The following is a 19,578-nucleotide window of genomic DNA, read 5'->3' as shown; positions in this document are numbered from 1 at the left end:
CAAACAGTTCTTTTATCGTGCTTTTCTGCCTTAGGGGCATCATTTGAATAGAGCTGAGTGTGCAAGTGGTTTATCTGTGGTTCTATTTTAATGATTACAATTTTGACTCCTTTAGCATGCCTGCATGCACATAATGTTCAAATTATCCATACGCATTCGTTTAGGAATAAGCACTCAGCAGTCTGTTGTGTTTCACGCATTAGTATGTTGATGATTAAAACGTGTGTATATAAAGGAACGAAGTATAAAGCGAGGGAAGTGAATCGCTTTTGCTAAGACAAAAAAACAGCAGGGCGCAGGACTCGCAGGCAGCAGAACGTCATGTCTCCGCCCACCTAATACATAATCATGAGTCCTGCGCCCCTGCGTGCCCTTGCGCGATGACGTAACGCGACAACTGCGGGTCCCGATTGCTGCAGCCGCTTGTCAGTGTGACGAAGATTGGCACTCAGGTAAGCTGTCACTCAAAGTCCCTCTTTTTCCGTTCCCTATCAATCAAACAATCTGGGCCGCACGCAAAAATGTCCCGGGGCGAGGAGCGCGGACTTAGTCAGGGCAGCAGAGGATGTTTTTTAGAGGAAACAGAAGCGGCAGAGCTCTGTGAAGGATAAAAAAAACTGTATACATGGGAGGGGGGGTTAAAAAATATGTCGGCGTTTTGGGGGCTGAGGAGGATTGTGGAAAAGCAAAGGGCGAGCGCTAGAAACGAGGCCCAACACTTTACCACGTAGGGGAGGGGAAGTAGAGGGCAGCTGTCCCCGCTTGATTGATTGACTGAAAAGGGGAGGAATTTAGGATCAACCGGGCTAGCAATCCAATACTTAATAATTTCTTTGCTGCCCAATTATTTCATATAGCTGACAAGAAATATAATTTAATTTAAAATGCATACTGTTAAGCCACCGACGCGGTCTTATTATTTGGTAAAATGGCTTACTTCGTATCAATCCGCAGGAGGGTCTTTTTCTGTACCTGGCTAGATTGGTTAGCTAGCTTGTTTTTTGGCCGCGATTACCTTCGCTAAATATGGCGCTTTGCGTTTTGGTTGCACTACCAGCACGAATACACTTTGAAGTTAATACTTAGCTACGTCGAAGACGTTAGCTCGGCCATATGGTTGCTTATTTGACTGAAGCCTAGGTTGGCTTCGTGAACTAGCGCAAATGTGTCGTTTACGTTACTGGATAATTGTTAGCTGTACGAAAACGACCGTTTTTCCAGTCGGACTGCTTTGTTTACGAGTAACGTTAGTCGGGTTATAGGAGAGTAGGCTAATATTAGCCCAAAAGATTTATTTCACTTTAACGTCCCCTTGCCGCCACGGTTGCCAAAGCTAACACGAGCTAAAGGCTAAACCGTGGTGGGTGTGTTAACATCAATTGCAAGACACGCTAAGATAACATCAGCATTATTATTTGTACAACACCCCTTAGGTTCATGATACCAGCCTCTTCTTGGCTTTTAGAGGTGAGCTGGATAAGCTATATGCAAAGAAGAGTAACGTTAGACCCCGTAGTGTGCTTTCGCTACTAGCACATATGAAGACAACATTCGATTATATCATGAGCCCCTCTTCATTTCTGTTCTAATATTGACATTTTGTATATATTTTTCATCTTGGTGTTACAAAGGGGAACAGTATTATGTCCATACTTCTGTATTTTACCGTAACAATGCCAACCTAATTAACAAAGCCAGTAACACTGATAATAGTTTAATACTGAAATCAGAACAGTTCTGTCATTTGAAGCTTATGTGCAAACACCTGAGGCAGTCTAACTGAAACTGTGTGTACTGTGTAGGTTGGCCACCAGTCCCTGCACTCTATAATGCCCCAGTGTTTGCAGCATCTGCAGTGAACGTGATGGCAGCCCACTCAGTCTCCATAGATAAGTACCCAAAGGGAGAGCAGCAGGTGGGTGAGAGGGACAAACTTTGCTTGGACCTGCAGGGAGCTATAGTCTGCTCTTTTGAGATACTAGTTAACTAAAGAGAATAAGCACAACAGCAGGACGGTATACTGTTTATAATTGGGACATCTAAACATTCTAGGCTAAAACTTTGAGTGTTCTGGACTCTTTGCCTAATAGATAATTTATTTTTAGTGGTGATAAGTCAGCCTTGGTAGCAGAATAACGTGAACACTTGGTGCATGTAACACTGGAACGCAATCGGTGTCAATGCTGTTACACCAGTTTGAGTAATATATAGACTGTGAGCATGTCTCTGAAACTCAGTATGGGAGACATCAGTAATGCATTGTAAGCCTCATTTCCTCCTAGTATTTATCTGTATGCATATTTGTAAATTGCTTAAAAAACATCTTTATTTAGGTGCTAAAATTTGTGGGTGTTGAGAGCTAAGAATGAACTATGACTAAGAAGAAATGTTCCTCCCTACGCAGCCAATCATTTTTGGTCTATTTGTGTTCAATCTAAGTCATTGTTGGCTGCAGTCACATGGTTGGGGATGAAATTTATGCTCCTTGAAGGGACTGTGTTGCCGGTAGGCAAGCACAGTGTAAAAAGGGAGAAAGACTTTGCTCAATGAAAGTATTTTGCAGAGCCTGTGCTCACATTTCAATTCAATTCAGTTTTATTTATAAAGCGCCAAATCACAACTACAGTCACCTCAAGGTGCTTTATATTGTAAGGTAGACCCTACAGTAACACAGAGAAAAACCCAACAATCATATGACCCCCTGTGAGCAAGCACTTTGGCGACAGTGGGAAGGAAAAACTCCCTTTTAACAGGAAGAAACCTCTGACAGAACCAGGCTCAGGGAGGGGCGGGGCCATCTGCTGTGACCGGTTGGGGTGAGAGAAGGAAGACAGGATAAAGACACGCTGTGGAAGAGAGACAGAGATTAATAACAAGTATGATTTGGTGCAGAGAGGTCTGTTAACACAGGTGTATGGAAGTGTATTCTCAGTTGTTATTCTTTGGACACCAGAGATTGTAGTGTTTCACTTTCTGGATCATGAAGGTTCTGCCAGACCTATGCACTGGGGACTTAAAAAATATTTCAGAAAAGGGTTACAACCTAATGAATCTTAATAGCTTTCCATTTCTTTTAACAGTTTGTTTAAAGTATGGAGATGTTAGCAAAGGGAATGGAAGAACCAAATCGGTCATTGTCATCTTATTTTCTTTTTATGCTGGAGGTGGGAACTAAACTCTCTGATGTGTTGCATGTCCTGCTGTGTGCTGAGATATATATAAGCATTTATGCTGATCTGTCTGTTCCACCACTCAGTTAACATTATACCAGTTGGACAGTGCTACAGTAATGATAAACCTGATAAACCAGATAAAATTGTACCTCCCACACTCATTCGGTGCAGTCATTGGCAGACTCTGTGGTGCCTGCAAAACAATGTCAGGTAAAATAGTGGCATTTAGTTCATGTGTGACTCTTATTATGTATCCACCCAGGAGTATGCCCAGAAACTATCTGTTAGTATTTTTCATTTTATGTTTAAAAAATATATATATATTGTTACTCTGTTCATTTAATGGCGTTTAGTGACCACTTTAATGTGTCTCCTTTTAGCAGGGAGGCTCAGAGGAAGTGATGTAAACCCACAAAATAGTCTCATGAAAAAAGCTATACTACTGTTTATTCACACCAACGTCTGTTGAACAGCAGTACAGATTGTGTCTGCAGAGTGTGGAAATTTTATGCTGAAATAGACTAAGGTGATTCTGTCTGCTGCAGATACACAGCAGTTATTTTTCCAAGTAACATGATGTCATCGAAATGCATGAACTCAAAAGTGTGACTATCCATGATGATGTGGCTCCATTTCATCAATCGTACAAAAATGAAGCCAAAATTTCCCACTTGTGAGGGCTGCCATCTTGTACTTCAGGAGTCAGAGTCTGTGCAGTAGTGACTCTTAGTGGAGGAGTTGTTGATCTCCTGTCTACAGCCCCACAGGATGTAAACGTGAGCATATCCCATGTGCTTTTTATGTAGCCGGGGTTGTTCAGTTTTAACATCTCTGCTGGTGGTTTTACTGCTCCTCAAAACTCAGGAAATTAAGGCAAATAAAGCCATGTTGGTTTAATTAAAAAGGCACACATCTTACCATACTATAGTTGTATACAACATCTAACATCCTTCTCCTTCATCCTTGCTAATGTGTTAGCTGGATTAGCAGTTAGCACACACACTGTTAGAAGCTTGTTGTTATACACCAGTGTTGCTCATAGTCGAGATGTTTGACTTATTAGTCAGTGTAACTTTGTTACCCTGACTTTAGACAAGAGAAATGCCAGCTACATACACACCTCAGAAACACAGTGTTACTGTAATTATCTAAAGATTCAATGTTGCCTTTTGAGATTTTAACATAAAGAGAACTGGAGACTTGCACTCTGCAGCCTGGTAACATGGAAACCTTCAATTGGATCTTACATTTAAAAACACATCAGCAGAAAGTTTCCTTGAAATATATATTTTTTCTTTTCATTTAACAACATGACCCAGAGTAGTAGTAGTTTGTTTTTTAAATCAACAGCTGCATTTACTCAGCCAAAAACAAGTGAGGGAGACTATCAGAGCCAAGCTGGGTCTGGATTCTTGGGTCCAGTGATTTGTAGAAACTTCCTACTATTCTTACAACACAGCTGTCCTGTGCCAGATGTTCGTTTGACCCACTGAGGCAGACATCATGTCAGAAACATCAGGAGGACTGAGGTTCATTAGAGGGATCAAGAAGAGCTCAGGCTTCAGCATCAGCTCCCTCAAAGGGAAATCTTCAGATCTCCACCGTAGGCCTAAAAGGAGGACAAACCCAGCACTTAAACAGTGTTTCTCAACTTTTACACAATGGTGTTACATTTAGTTCAGTAGAAAATTATTTAAAATCTAAACATATAGTAATCACAGAGGTGTTGCCCTAATATGTACAGAAGCTGAGCAAAGCAGACATCATCAGTTTTCTTAAATCCCAAACTGAGTAACTGTTTATGCGCCTAAAGGTAAAGAGGATAATGGTACATATGATACCAATTACATGGATATATAATCCCCTTGACTTTCTTTCATGAACTTCCTCAGTAAGCAGCAGCCTTCACTGACGGTAAATAATCTGGCAGTTTAGCCTTTGTTCTTTTTTAATCAGGTCATTTTTGAGTTACTATAATTTTGCTCCAAAGTTGAATAAATGAATTTAGCATAAAGAGTGGGCTTATTGGATGATTTGTCTGTCACTGGGTGGTGCTGAGAGCAACTCCTGTAATCAAAGAATCATTGCAGTCAAATGTGAAGTTTATCCTTTAAAGCTCATCCTTTCATTATCCTGACGCACTTTGGCTCTGAACATCTTATATATTTTACAGTCTGCAATTCTGATGACAGCTGACATGCAAAGTGTTTGTTAAAAAACAAAGATTTATATAGAGCAATACAATAAGCATTAGTTCTTTCCATGGATTTTTAAATTGGATTCAGGTCGTGTGATTGGCTGGGCCTGATGGCAGTTGATTTTTTTATCAGGAATGCCGGTATATTTTTCCATTCATCCTTCCTTTAGATATATGAAGTGTGCGAGTGCCGTATGCTGGAAAAATGGCCCCACACCATGATGTTCTCACCTCCAAACTTCACTCTCGGTTTGGGGTGTTTGACTTCCAAACATGGTGTGTATTACAGCCAGGCTACGTCCACACGGGTATTTTTGAAAACGGAGATTTTCCGTTTCCGTTTTAAAAAAGAATCCCATCCACACGTAAAGGTAGAAATGAAGGAAAACGCTGCTAGGAACATGCCAGAGCAACAGGTGGCGATATATTCCTAACTGTGCAGAAATGTTGGCCAATCAGAAGTCTAGAAGCCTCGGTGGGAAAAAGTAAACAAAGCTGGGGCATAGAAGCAGAACCGAGTCGTATGTGTGGAGGGACAGTAACTGTGTGTGTATATGTAAGCATTTAAACACTGCAGAGAGCACAATTAACAGTAACAGTATTGTAGAAATTCATTTCACCGAAACAATAACGTGGCGCACACTGTGACGTCAAAAAAGGCGCACACCTTTGACGCTGCGTTTTCTGCGTTTTTCTCATCCACACGTAAATGCAAAAACTGTGTTTTCAAAATATCCACCCTGGCCGGAGTTTTTAAAAATCTCCATGCTAAACACGCCGTTTACGTGTGGACGAAAGGTGCAAACGCATAGAAAAATCTGCGTTTTCAAAAATACCCGGGTACGTGTGGACGTAGCCCCAGTGTTGGTCAAGTTACTTGAAAAAAGTAATCAGTAACTAATTACTGATTACTTCCCCAAAAAAGTAATCCCGTTATTTTACTGATTACTTATTTTCAAAAGTAATTCATTACTTAGTTACTTTTTAAAAACACGATTTACAACCTGAATAGGTGATAAAGTGATAGATCTTTCAGCCCAATTCTACTTTTTCTGCGTAATCCATCATACAAAATGTAATCAAATGGAAAAGTTTTTTTAAAACTTGTTTTATTAGTTTTAATCTTTTAACTTTATGCATCAAGCAAAAAATTAAATTATCTGCAACATTCTCTGACTGGAAGAAATTTGTTTAATATTTAAACCTATTTTCTGCTCATTCCAGCACATAAAATATTTTTTGTGTTTACACTCAGTCTTTCAAAGTAAGTAAATAAAACACAGCAGAAAATAAATAAAGTCAAAGACTAGCGGTCCTGTTGCTCTATTTTCACCTGTAAAGCAGGCGGAGGTTTACCCTGGTGCAGGTGTGCCACAGCGGTCAGTGGAAGAATCCGCGAGTTTCTGTGAATTTCCCATTAGCACTCGGTGCTTGTTTAGGGGTTTTTTTCGCTGTAAAAAGAAGTTTTCTTCCCACGCACAACGGACACTAATGTTTTTGTCACTTTTTATGGAATCAACTCAAAGTAAGGTCAGTACTTCCACGCTTTAAACGCTGCACGCTCATACTCTCTCTGCACTCGATATATGATCCATTGTTGATCTGCACACAGCTGTTGTCACGAACGTCGCACTCGCTTACGTCACTGTCTTGAGACATTCTAACGCGTTACTGCCCATCTCTGATTACAGCATCCAAAGGTTTCAGTTTTGGTCTCGCCTGACCAGAATATGTTCTCCCAGTATTTCACAGGCTTGTCTAAATGTTGTTTAGTCAGGCTTAAAACACACTTCAACATGCTTTTTCTTCAGCGGTGGAGTCTTGTGTGGTCATTGTGCATACAGGCCAGTCGTACCTGCTGATTCCAGATCTCTTCTCATAATTCTTTTGACTCCTCTATGGGCTCAAATTGTGGTCATAAATATTTTGTACTTGTAAATCAGTTTTGTATGTGTAAAAAAGATTTGTGTGTGGACTTAGCCAAAGAATACGTGTGAAACTCTGCACTCAAGTTTCAAGTTCAAGTACGAATTTTGACCCTATTTTTCTTCCTTTCATCTGATTGGTCAATGTCATGTCAATCACAAATGTAACTATTCAATCAGAGAACAGATGGGTTTGGCTGTCGGAGGGGTGCTTTTTTGAACTGCAGGTCCTTGAAGGGTAATACAGTTTGAAGCTGGAGGATCTCTATATAAATTAGAGATGGCACAATACCACTTTTTTTTATGTCCGATACCGATATCATAAATTTGGATATCTGCCGATAACGATATGAATCTGATATAGTGTGTTTTTTAATCAATAAAACTGTTTTTTTAATATCTTGCTGCTTTTTGTATAAGTTCATACTCAAGTTTTAAAAAAAAAAAACGCTAAAGCTATTCTGTTATACCTGTATGCAAAAAATACGCTGCACCCAAAATATTTCATAGTTCAGCAAAACTGATCAATCTAACAAACTTAAACCTGCACCATCCTCCCTATTCTGGTATTTTAAAGAGTAAGCAACCTAACTAATAGGGTCCTAAAACTCCCAGCAAAAAAAATAAATAAAAAAAAATCAACTTTAATTTGATGCAGTGTGAAAAAAAAAAAGCACAGAAATCAATAATTTTTTTCAAGAATAATTAAATAGATTCAACATCTTTCTTCTACAGAACTGCAGACTGCACAGATGGTATCTTCCTAAAGGAAAAAGTACTATAGCTTACTAGGGTATATTAGACTTAATAGTTAATATATACAGTAATGGACTTCTATATATTTTACATCAGATTAAAACTTTGGGTGTAAGATTCAGATAATTATTTATTAAAAGCTCGACATTTTAAATGAGAATAAGAAAGAAAAGTATGTCTTTGTGCCCCCTTTTCCCTGTTCATGCCCTATTGGCCCCCCTGGCTAAACTTTGCTAGATCCGCCCCTGCACAGTTACCAGCTGTCAGCTGTAGAAAAAGATCCTGGTGTAGAAATTAATATTAAATAAATTCTAACAACAGATTATCAAGTTTAAACGTGCTGCTGTTGTTCAGCCGCTGGTTTCCTCTTTCTGGTGCAAATCGGGCCAAAAACAAACAAGAGAGACGGGACTCGCGACAGAAAAGCCGATCAGCTGATCATTGATCAGTTTCAGAATTGAAGTAGCAGCAGGAGAGAGAGAGAGAGGCAGTCACTCCATATATCGGTTGTTAAGCTTAACGTGGGAATGCTTTACAAACATTCAGCGGTGAACTTACACACTTGCTTTACTTCTCTATGGGAAAACTTCCTCGGAGATAACATGCTGGTTTGGTAGCGAGGCTACAAATACACACAGCCGCTCTATCACGTGAGCACACTGCTCCGACGTTCTAAGGTTATGAGCCGAGTTACGCCGTGTCGCAAGTTTTGTGAGGTGCTTTTTTGATATTTAATGGATCGGATTACATTTTTTATTTCTCTCCGATATCCGATCCAGGAATTTACGTCAGTATCGGACCAATACCGATACGTAATATCGGATCGGTCCATCTGTAGTATAAATATCTAGAAGCTAGGTCCCCTAACTTTCAGTAGCTGTCGAAAGGATAAAGTTGTGGTATATCTAGTGGTTAGAAACACCATCATTACTTTAGGATTAGTTTAACACAAAGTCAGGGCTGACCCGGGACCATTGCTGTGAATCACAGTGCGCAGCATAAAGGTCCTTTCACATCAGAGGCAGCATGTGCTGCTAATGCTAACTGCTAACTGAAAGCAAAGGATCCAGAATTTGTTGCGCTGGCTGCTGAGCTCTGTGGGTTTTTGCAGCAGCTCTACCTGTACTAGATGCACCTGCTCCTTGTTGTTTCTGTCTCTGACTTTATGTCCTCTACAAGAGTTTGTTTTTTTTGCTGGTTCTTTAAATGTTCAATAAAACCATGTATGCTAATTCATAACGAAGAAAGCTTTGTAACTATCCCCACCAGTGAAGACTGTCATTTCAAAGCACTTGAATTAATATGTGTAACTGGGTGAATGAGGCATGGTGTAGAAACTTGTTCTTTCTGTTAGTCCAGTTTCCTTATTGTCAGTTTGAAACAGCAGGTTGTGGTTATGCATACAGTAGACCTTCTCTCAGTATCTAGACTCTGCCTCCAGTTCTCAAGCAGATACACCCAAATTTCTCTAACTGTTGCTGCTAATCAAACTTCTAAGAAAGGTGACTCCTTGAACCCAAATCAACATGAGTAGTAGTAATGGCAGTACTAGTACTAGTAATGTGAGGTGAACTTCTTTTGTTTTTGTTTGAGCCCTGCCCCATTTGCTAACACAGAGGGTGGGCTTTATGACCTGTACTGCAGCCTCACACCAGGGGGCAGTAGATACTTTTTGAGGAGCTGTCAGGTCCAGGTTTTCTGTAGTTATTTGTTAGTAACTTGTTGATCTCAGAAAATAGTCTTTTTGCTTGAAAATTCCTATGACTTTGAAAAGGAGTGCTATTAAAATGCAGCCACACGCTGTCACATGTCATCTTTGTCTTGAACGCTTCGTGCTGTAATTGTTTGTTTCTTGTCTGTTCTCACCTTCCTTGCAGATGCAAGGCATCATAAAGGTAGACAGTGATTCGGAGCAGAAGTTTATGGAGGGTACGTTGGGAGAGGTGCCCAGCCCGGCACCAACAGAGCCACAGACACCCATGGACGCTGACAAGGCATCCATATATCGGTAGGAGTGTATGTTTGTTTAAATAGAAATAGAAAATCAGACGTTCTCAACAGTAACAGTATATGCAAGCTGTTTAATTTAAATTAAATCAAACTATATATATATATATATATATATATATATATATATATATATATATATATATGAACAAAAGTTTGCACATGCATATTTCCTCTGGAGAAGGAAGCTTCTCCACCACTGCTCTCTCTCACGCCTCTTTTTCTCTTCATCCTCACCTCCAAACTGACTTCCTGAACTGAAGTCCAATCTTTAATACATGAAAACATGCATAGACATGATTATTTATTCCAAATGTCCTAATTACATATCGTCAGCAGATTAGACTTGTAACCCTGCTGCCCCCTGATCGCTTACAATGAGCATCATGTTAGCTTATAACCAGCTGTTGTTTAGGCAGCAACAGTTGGTTATAAGCTAACATTATGTCAGCTGATGTTAGGCTAGTGTCCTAAAAGGGTCCAGACAAAGAGTTTGGTTACATCCTCACATCAAATGAGAGTTTATTTTCCAACAACGTGAGCTCCACTTCGAAGAAAGTTTCACCAAGTTCAGGATATCCTCCACACCTCACCTGAGGAGGGAAGCAGGTTGAACGGTTGAAAGAGTTTAGGACTGTGTGTGTGTAAATATACATATATTAAATGTCTGATGTCAACACAGAGTTCTGATTCATTTAGGTCTCATGTCCTGCTGCTAATACTAGGGATGCACCGATACCGGTATCGGGTATCGGGGCCGATACTGTAATATGTGTGTGTACTCATACTCGTAAAAGTTAACCGATACCAACTTATTTCATTAATCAGAGGGTGGCTTGTCATTTCTGTTGTCGTTTTTTAGATTGGCCACTAGGGGGCCAATTATTATTTTATTTATTATTTATTTTATAATTTTTTATATTTTATTATTTATTTAATAATTATTATTTTGTTTGTTTGTTTACAATATGGACACTCTGCAATAATTTAAACGTTTATTTTATTCTCAAACCTAATTTGTATTTATTTTATTCCAAACAGAAGTGTTTATTTATTATTCTGAAAGCTCGAGACAATAGTTCAGTGATATTTTGTAAAATTACAATGTGGAGACTCTGCAATAATTTAACAGAAGTGCTTATTTTTCACTTGAAATTTTTTTGTGGTCATTTTTATTAAGATTTTATTTTTTATCGGCAGGGAATATAATAAAACCTGTCTTCCAATTAATTGTATTTGTGTGTGTGTGTGTGGTAGAAGTATCGTTTTTTGTACTCAGTATCGGCAAGTACTCAGATCCAAGTATCGGTATCGTATCGGTTTGAAAAAATTGGTATCGTTGCATCCCTAGCTAATACTTTTTTGTTTTTCCCCATCCTTGTGGATTTTCCAAGTTCTTACTGAGGAAGCTTGAAGTGATCCTTTTTCTGTGTGTGTGTGTGTGTGTGCGCGCCTTTCGTAGGCATCCTCTGTTCCCTCTGTTGGCCCTGCTGTTTGAGAAGTGTGAGCAGTCCACGCTGAGCTCTGATTGCATCACCTCAGCGAGCTTTGATGTGGACATTGAGAATTTTGTCCGTAATCAAGAGAAGGAGGGGAAGCCTTTCTTCAGTGAAGACCCTGAACTTGACAACTTGGTGAGACATTGTTGCTTCAGAAAGCTAAACCTTATTTCACAGCATTTATGTTTGTACACGCAGAGGGCTATTTAACCTATCCGAACACGCTTGCATATTGTCTTCCAAACAACCAACAACTTGAAGCTCAGCAGGGCTGTCGATACACCGATTGGTTGAAAAGAAAGGGAGTGACAGAAGGTCAACACAAACCACAAAAACTAAACTATAATAAAAGATAATCAAGAACTTTTGTGACAGTAAACTGCTACAGGGGCCAGAATCGGCCTGTTAAAGACGGCCCACGGGATGGCTTTGGAAATGTGAAGGAGGGCATAAATTTGAGACTTTTAGGTGTATTTTCCTACTGAGAAAGAACTTGTGACCATTCATGCTACTACAAATAAGTAGTAATTAAATCTTCACAGGGTGGCATCGTGCTGTATTGTAATTCTGTGCTGTGATCGGAAGCGACTGTCATAACTGGACCTGACCTTTGACCTCCCTGTAATGCCCTCAGGTAAACATTTGGTAAACAGAAAGATGTTGAGCCTAAGAACTCTTTCCATTCCTTCTATCTGAAGATGGTGAAAGCCATCCAGGTGCTGCGGATCCATCTGCTGGAGCTGGAGAAGGTGAGCGACCTGTGCAAGGACTTTTGCAGTCGCTACATCGCCTGCCTCAAGACTAAGATGAACAGTGAGACTCTGCTGAGTGGTGACCCGGGGAGCCCATACTCGCCTGTACAAGGCCAGGCCCAGAGCTTCTCACCCACCAAGTCTCAGGTATGCAGTGCAGGTGAACTGCAGGCGTCCCCACCAAACGCCTCAGGTGAAGAGTTAGCTACCACTGATCAGTGCCCCTGCTGGGGTATATTAGCCAGTTAAATGGGAATACTTTAAAAATGGCGTTATAAGAGTTAGCAGCATGGAAAACATACATGCGCCTACTTTATGTATACATGCTCTATTACACAGACCCCCAGCTCCATATCAGGGACCATTAGTCCCCAGGGTCAAATTGTAGTTCCAGCATCGGCCCTGCAGCAAGGAAACGTTACCGTGACAACTGTCAACCCCACCCAGGTGGTCGCAGGTATGTCATCTTGGCGTACGACCCCTTCCTCAGGTACTGCACTAATGACTGTAGCCCAGATATTCACATGTACCAACAGGACTCTGATTGAGTCTTCTGCACTCAGCTGAGCAGGTTAGAAAATTGTGTGTTTGTATTTCAGGCGGGACTGTGTACCAGCCAGTCACAGTTGTAACTCCTCAGGGCCAGGTGGTAACACAGGCTCTTTCTCCCGGGACAATACGCGTCCAGAACAATCAGGTAATACATCTATGTTGCTGCCGTGCTATTAAGTGGAATCCCTGTCATTGAATTTTACTGCTCCCACTTGTGGTTCCTAAAGTAGAATGAGAGGCAGAGTAAAAGTTAATTGAATTAAATGAAGACAAGCTTAGAGGTGTTGGAGGGCTTCACGTTGTAACTTTGTTCTATAACAATGTAACAACCTTTACTGCGTATTGACTATGGCAGATAATGTGTTGTCTGCTCCTAATAACAAATGATGTAGCTTTTTAAGATCGGTGCCCTGTCATTAAGGGCAAATAATTCAAAATTAGAGCTGAGGTCCTTGGTTAAATGATGTGGAACAGTATTGTAATTTAACATAACCTTTCATTCTGTTGAGATTATTAAAAGATGGCTAAACAAACATCTGTGTACTCAGCTTCAGCTGCAGTTTCACCAGGACTTGAACCTCTTTAGTCATGAGGACAACTCAACCAAGAACAAGCGCGGCGTTCTTCCAAAGCATGCCACAAATGTCATGCGCTCATGGCTCTTCCAGCACATCGGGGTGAGTCTTTGTGCATAAATCATCTGCCTGTATAGAACTCAAGTCCTTACAAAATAGTGATGCATTTCAACCCTGTTCTATTGTGCAGCATCCGTATCCCACAGAGGATGAAAAGAAGCAGATTGCTACTCAAACAAACCTGACACTTCTGCAGGTCAACAACTGGTGAGTTGCTCTTTATCTCAAGAAAACACTAACTACATCACTATTTACAGTCATGTTTGTGATGGCAGGCAATTTTTTTACGGTGTATTTAATATGTACAGGACATCAGACAGTTCCTATTCTTTGTGTCCTTTGAGTCAGGGTGTGTAAAATCCAGCTAACCATACAGCTGTCCATACCTGACAGTGAGCCTAATCAGCACCTGTTAGCATTTGAAGTGCAAAGGTCTGTACAGCCAGCATCACCCTGTGTCTGCAGGTTTATAAATGCACGGAGACGGATCCTGCAGCCCATGTTGGATGCCAGCTCTTCAGAGACACCCAAAGCCAAGAAGAAGACACCTCAAAACCGGCCACTGCAGCGCTTCTGGCCTGATTCCATCGCAGCAGGAGGAGGGGCCATGCCTGATGGTAGGAAGCACAACACCGTATCGAGATGCTTTTGTTGTTGTACTTGGCCCATATATTAGAGTTAATGTAGTGATACCAGCAGACTTCCTGTCCGCTGCTGCTGCTGCTTAACAAACTGTTGTTCTAGTTTGGCAACAAATGTCATCACTGTATCACAAATGTTGCTGCTTTTAACAAATTGCTGACAATGTGACTAGGAATGCAACATTTCATAACTTGATTGTTTAAAAATCCTTGACACAAATTGTTTGATTCAATGCTTTAATGTACAGCTCTGTAGCACTCAGGTGTCACTATTAAGTAGCTTAATGTGGAAAGCACAGAGGCAGTTGGTACTGTTACAGAGACAGTGCACTCAGGTAGAGAAAAGATTTTTCCAGCATCCAAAACAACAGTGCTGTTGCTATGACAGGAAGTTTTACTAGGAAAAAGCTGGCAGGAGTTCTTGAGCGAACCACCTGATCAACAAGCTCCAGCATGAAGAACAGCGAACTTTGTAAGCTGCTCTGTCCACCCCCGTTTGATTTACACAGCAAAAAAATCTGCACTACAGACGTTAAACAGATGAACTAAAGACGTGAACTTATCAATCACCTTTATTTATAAAGCACTTTAAAACAACCACAACTGACACAAAGTGCTGTACATTGGAACCAAAAAATAACATTTCATAAGATATGAATAAAAGCCCAATAAAAGAAAAAAAATAAAAATTATTAATTAAATAACTAATTTAATTTCAACAGAAAACTTAGTCTCACTGAGGTTAAAAGCCAAAGAATAAAAGTAGACGCAATTTAAAAGTGGACAGTGAAGGGGCCTCTCTAATGTGCAAGGGCAAAGTATTCCATAATTTTGGAGCCACGATAGAGAAGGCCCCGCCCCCTCTGAGCTTCCTCCTGGATCTTGGTACCTCCAGGAGCAGCTGGTCAGCTGACCTGAGAGACCGACAGGGTGTGTGGAGATGAAGAAGCTCAGAGAGGTAAGGCGGGGCAAGACTGTGAAGGCATTTAAAAACAAACATAAGAATTTTAAAATTAACTCACTGCAGTGAGGCTAGGACAGGGGTTATATGCTCTTGTTATGCCCCACTTAAAAACGAAGTGCTGACTGGGGTGAGGGGTAACACAAAGTGAAAGAAAAAAACATGAACTACTGGAGAATAGATGTCACGAAGCATGATTTATTGCCCAAAACTACTGTAGTAAAAGTAAACACAGGGAAGCTCTTTTCTTCAGGGTCTCCAAAGCCAAAACAACAAACAAAACACCCCCTTTAGCTAAAAATCAAACCAAGTACTCTCTAACCAAAACAAAATACAATGGCTGAGCTCCCTGTCTAACCAAAAACAGGAGAAAACAGTTGAAACAAAAATGGCAGAGAACCCCTACCTGCTTCCACAACGATGAACTAATTAACACAGTAAGGGCACACCTTTGCTTACAGTAAAAGAAAGAAAACCAAAGTTTCACAGAGTTTAAGTTCTCACTCGCACGCACGCACGCACGCACACACACACACACACACACACACACACAAAGGCCCGCTGCCCAAAACACTACAGCTCTGGCAAAAATGGGGGAAGTGGCAGGGGTGTGGCAGTTTAGGATGGCAGACTATATGCCGTGGCTGACGAGCTGGAACACACCTCAGCTGTGGCTCATGAGGCAGACCTGCAACACAAGAAAAGGAGAAAAAAAACTCTTCTACAGAGGGAGAGCCACTAGAGGTCAGCGACCGTAACAGCTCTCTTTTACGAGTTCCTGCTAGGAGTCGCGCAGCAGCATTCTGAACCAGCTGCAGATGTGAGAGCAATGACTTACTGACCCCCACATAAAGTGCGTTACAGTCGTCCAGGCGGAAACCTAGTCATCTAGGCATGTCATGAGAGGTATTATGGAGATGCCACCTTTCTGCTTCAGTGGCAAATAAATTTGGCAGTCATCGGCATAACAATGGCTGCACTACTGCATGCTTGAAATTTGCAGGAACCACACCAGAAAGCAGACTGCTATTAATAATTTCAAGGACATACTGTCGTATACTAGGAAAAATTTATTTAAAAAATTGTGGAGGAAAAGGATCCCGAGGGGAACCTGTGGGCTTAATATGGCAAACCACAGCCTCTAAAGTGGAGAGCGTCACAAGCTCAAACTGAGTAAAAACAGCAGTGCGAGGGTCAGAGTCAGGAGCTGTGACCCTGGTGGTGACAACCTTTACAATAAAAAAGTTAAAAAATCATTGCAAATATCAGGAGAAACTTCCAAACAGACATTCAATGGAGTATTTAGAACAGTGTCAATGGTCCTAAATAACACACGTGGGTGTTCCATTGCAGCAGGAACAAACTTGGCAATGACAGACGAGCAGCCACACACACCGGCGCCATCTTGTCAATCCCAACTTAGTCTGATACAGTTTGAGTTTAAATAAAGATGCTGAAGGCTCACAGCAGCTCTTCTACTTCATATAGTGAGAGGAAAGAGGGCATGAGGTGTAACAGACCATATTTATTTCAAGGCTGCAAGGCAGATTGAAACAAATACAGTTTTAATTCAACAAAAACAAAACTGTAAGATCATATTGGACGTGTGTTTTACATGATACAGTAGAATAAAAGCACACAAAGCAAACGTTTGTCATTTCCTGGAAAACAACGAGACATGTTCGTGACTCGTGTCAGGAGTTTCCAGCCACAGCTTTTCCCTTCTGACTTTTTTGGTAATAAGCTTTTAAAAAAACTGTCTCAATATTTTAGGTACAATGGTGACGATGAACGTGGAGGGTCTGCAGAGCCTGACATCAGACGGTGCCACGCTGGCAGTACAGCAGGTGATGCTGGGAGGCCACAGTGAAGACGAGTCGGGGGACAGCGGAGATGAGGACACTGACGCGGACATGGCGGGGCTGGGCCTGGACAATAGCAACTCATTGCAGTAGAGGACAAGCACCGCCCACACGCAGAGGACACACAAAATGAGTTCGACAGAACAGAGGTGCGTCCGTTTGATTTCCACAGAGCACAGGACACACTGGGATGGACCCTGCACTCTTCCAAGCCTCCACCCTGCTGAACGGCGGTTGTTGCTGCACGTGTATGTCAGGAGTGTCATTTCACAAACAGTTTTTTATTGTATAAATGATGTAGGTGAGTGCACTTTTTGTATATTTAAGCTCAAAAAGATGAAATCAAACCGAAAAAAACAAGTGTTAAAAACACCTGAGACAAGTTTGTATACTCCGTTAATAAATGTTGACTTTTTTTGTCCCCCCCCCCCCCCCCCCCCCCTGCTCCCAGCTAGATTGTCATTTTGGATGAGACCACTTCTGTCTTGTTCTTGTGTCTCTGGTTTGTCTTGACTTTTGCATGCTTGTGTTTTAAGTAGACGTGTGTGCTCTTATGACTGACTCCATGGCTCACACTGCCCCCTGCAGGCAGAGTAGAGCACAGGTGGAGAGATTAAAAGTAAATTAGAGGAGAGATGCTTATTTTTCTATACAAACATATGAAATGAGTGTTTTTTTTGTTTGTTTTTTGGTTTCATTTTTGTGTTCTCCTGTTTTGTAAGAAATATTTATGTACAGATTCATAATAAATGCTGTGACCCTGTTTTCCAGGGTTCTTTTGAAGTTTTCTAAAAAACAGAAAAAGGAATTGAATGCTGATGAAAATTACTATTTAAATTGGTTTTAAGCTTAAAATATTAACAAGGCCTTATCTGTGTTCTTTTCTAAAATAAATCTTACCAAGAAGCACAAAAAGGAAGTATGACCCTTGGAGAAATTGGCCAAAAAGACACTAAACAGTGGAACACTTGTGGCTCCTTAAAGCATATTTTTACTTTGTGTACTGCAGTATCACAGGAACCCTCTCCAGCAGCAAAGCGACTGCAGCGTTCCCGTCTTTGTTTGGCCCACAATGTGTATACCATACATTATGTCTTTTAACCATTTTACAGTAGTAGCATAGGTGTCACTTTCTAAAATGCACAATCCAGAACACTATGCTAACCACACAATCAGGAGGGGTTACGAACTTCATCAATAAGAAGCAGTGGACTTTTTGCACGCATTTAGCTTTTATTTTATGTACACGCTACATACATGCTGTTGCATTGAAAACAGAGCAGCTGGAAACTTGGAGTCATTGCCCTCCTGAAGGAATGATCCCAAGGGCTGCAGCTGCAACCATGACCCCCCGCCCCACTACACACACACACACACACACGGTGAAGGATCTGAAAGCTCCATCAGTTTGACATAACTGCACATATTGGGGTGCCTCTTGTTTAAATAACTGTAATGCTGTACTGTAAAACAGTTGTTTGTAAGTAGTTGCAGTAACTTGGTTTTTATCCTTCTTGTAAAGTTAACTTTGTTCATTTGATTCAGCTTGAGGGTTTAATGGCTACGCGTTGCCCTCGCTGAACTCTGTCACCTCTGTCTAGCTTTTTATGAAGCATTCACTTTTCTCTTGTACTTCTCGCTCGTCTGTTTTGCCTTAGAGCTTTCTATTTTGGAATAAATGATGCCTAACTCTGCTGTCTACTGTCTCTTTACTCTTTTTCCGTCATGTTCTCCACCAGACAGGACTGCTTCAAAGTCTCTGTTATAATGTGTACAGTTTGTCTCTACAGGTACTTGTTGCCAAATGTGGAGACATGTGGATAGTCCGGTGAGAAGTCACTGTGGGAGATTCAGTTTCCTGTTTTCAGAGCCTCTTCTTTCTGAAATGTACAGAGACGCTTATTAATACATATAAAATGCACTCTATGTTTTAAAACATGCAGTTTTATCTTTACTCCAGGCTGCAGTGCTCAATTTAAAATCCTCGTGGCTTTCCAAACCCTGTGGCTTTGCACAAATGTTAACCATGTTCCTAAACACCAAGGATCACAAACCTTAATGGCTGTTGCACTGAGGTCTGTACTCGTGAAGACATTTGAGCGTCTGGTACTATATCATCTCAGATCTATCACTGACCCTCATGTGGACCTCCTTTTCACTTACAGAGCCAGCAGGTCAGTAGGTGATGGTGTTAACATGGGACTGCACTGGAATCTATGCAAGTGACATTTCTTAGTACTGCTTTGAATACAATCATCCCGCCTCTGCTGCAGGACAAGCTCCCCAGCTGATTGTTCCTGCTCCCACCTGCACTTCCTGTCTGACAGCAGGCAGCATATGAGACTGGGCAGGCACGTCTCAGACTTTCAGTGCATCAGGGCTGTGTACTTTCTCCTCTGCTATTCTCCCTGTACACAGGGTTCGTACGGGTGCTTGAAATCCTTGAAAATGCTTGAATTTTAATGTTGTCTTTTCAAGGTTTAAAAAGTGCTTGAAAGTGTAGCTGTATTTCATTCACCACAAATAACTATCTGATTGAATAGTTTTCTTATCAGATAGAGAAATAAAATGAGTCACAAAATGTAAAAGCAAAATTTCCCCGCCTGGCTGCCTTGCGT

General features: G+C 41.0%; 1 protein-coding gene across 5 annotated transcripts; it reads left to right on the top strand.

The window, feature by feature from the left end:
• The first annotated feature begins 46 nt into the window (after nucleotides 1-46).
• Nucleotides 47-19,554, top strand: pknox1.1 (pbx/knotted 1 homeobox 1.1). Of its 5 annotated transcripts, none has more exons than XM_085135162.1 (11): nucleotides 47-452; nucleotides 1,803-1,915; nucleotides 9,929-10,059; nucleotides 11,521-11,692; nucleotides 12,256-12,456; nucleotides 12,649-12,799; nucleotides 12,909-13,006; nucleotides 13,410-13,538; nucleotides 13,627-13,703; nucleotides 13,962-14,113; nucleotides 16,872-19,554. In XM_085135162.1, the coding sequence occupies exons 2-11, from the start codon at nucleotides 1,865-1,867 to the stop codon at nucleotides 17,051-17,053; spliced, it is 1,344 nt and encodes a 447-aa protein (XP_084991288.1). In that variant the 5' UTR covers nucleotides 47-452; nucleotides 1,803-1,864; the 3' UTR covers nucleotides 17,054-19,554. The 5 variants fall into 5 exon arrangements, with proteins under 5 accessions (XP_084991288.1, XP_084991291.1, XP_084991289.1 ...); XM_085135163.1 differs by lacking the exon at nucleotides 47-452 and adding an exon at nucleotides 459-1,467; XM_085135165.1 differs by lacking the exon at nucleotides 1,803-1,915.
• The last annotated feature ends 24 nt before the right edge of the window (nucleotides 19,555-19,578 follow it).

The sequence above is a fragment of the Neolamprologus multifasciatus genome, chromosome 16, assembly GCF_963576455.1.
Source record: "Neolamprologus multifasciatus chromosome 16, fNeoMul1.2, whole genome shotgun sequence".
Taxonomy (NCBI): Eukaryota; Metazoa; Chordata; class Actinopteri; order Cichliformes; family Cichlidae; genus Neolamprologus; species Neolamprologus multifasciatus.
The sequence above is the reverse complement of the archived record's forward strand: the minus strand, read 5'-3'. Positions and strand labels throughout refer to the sequence as shown.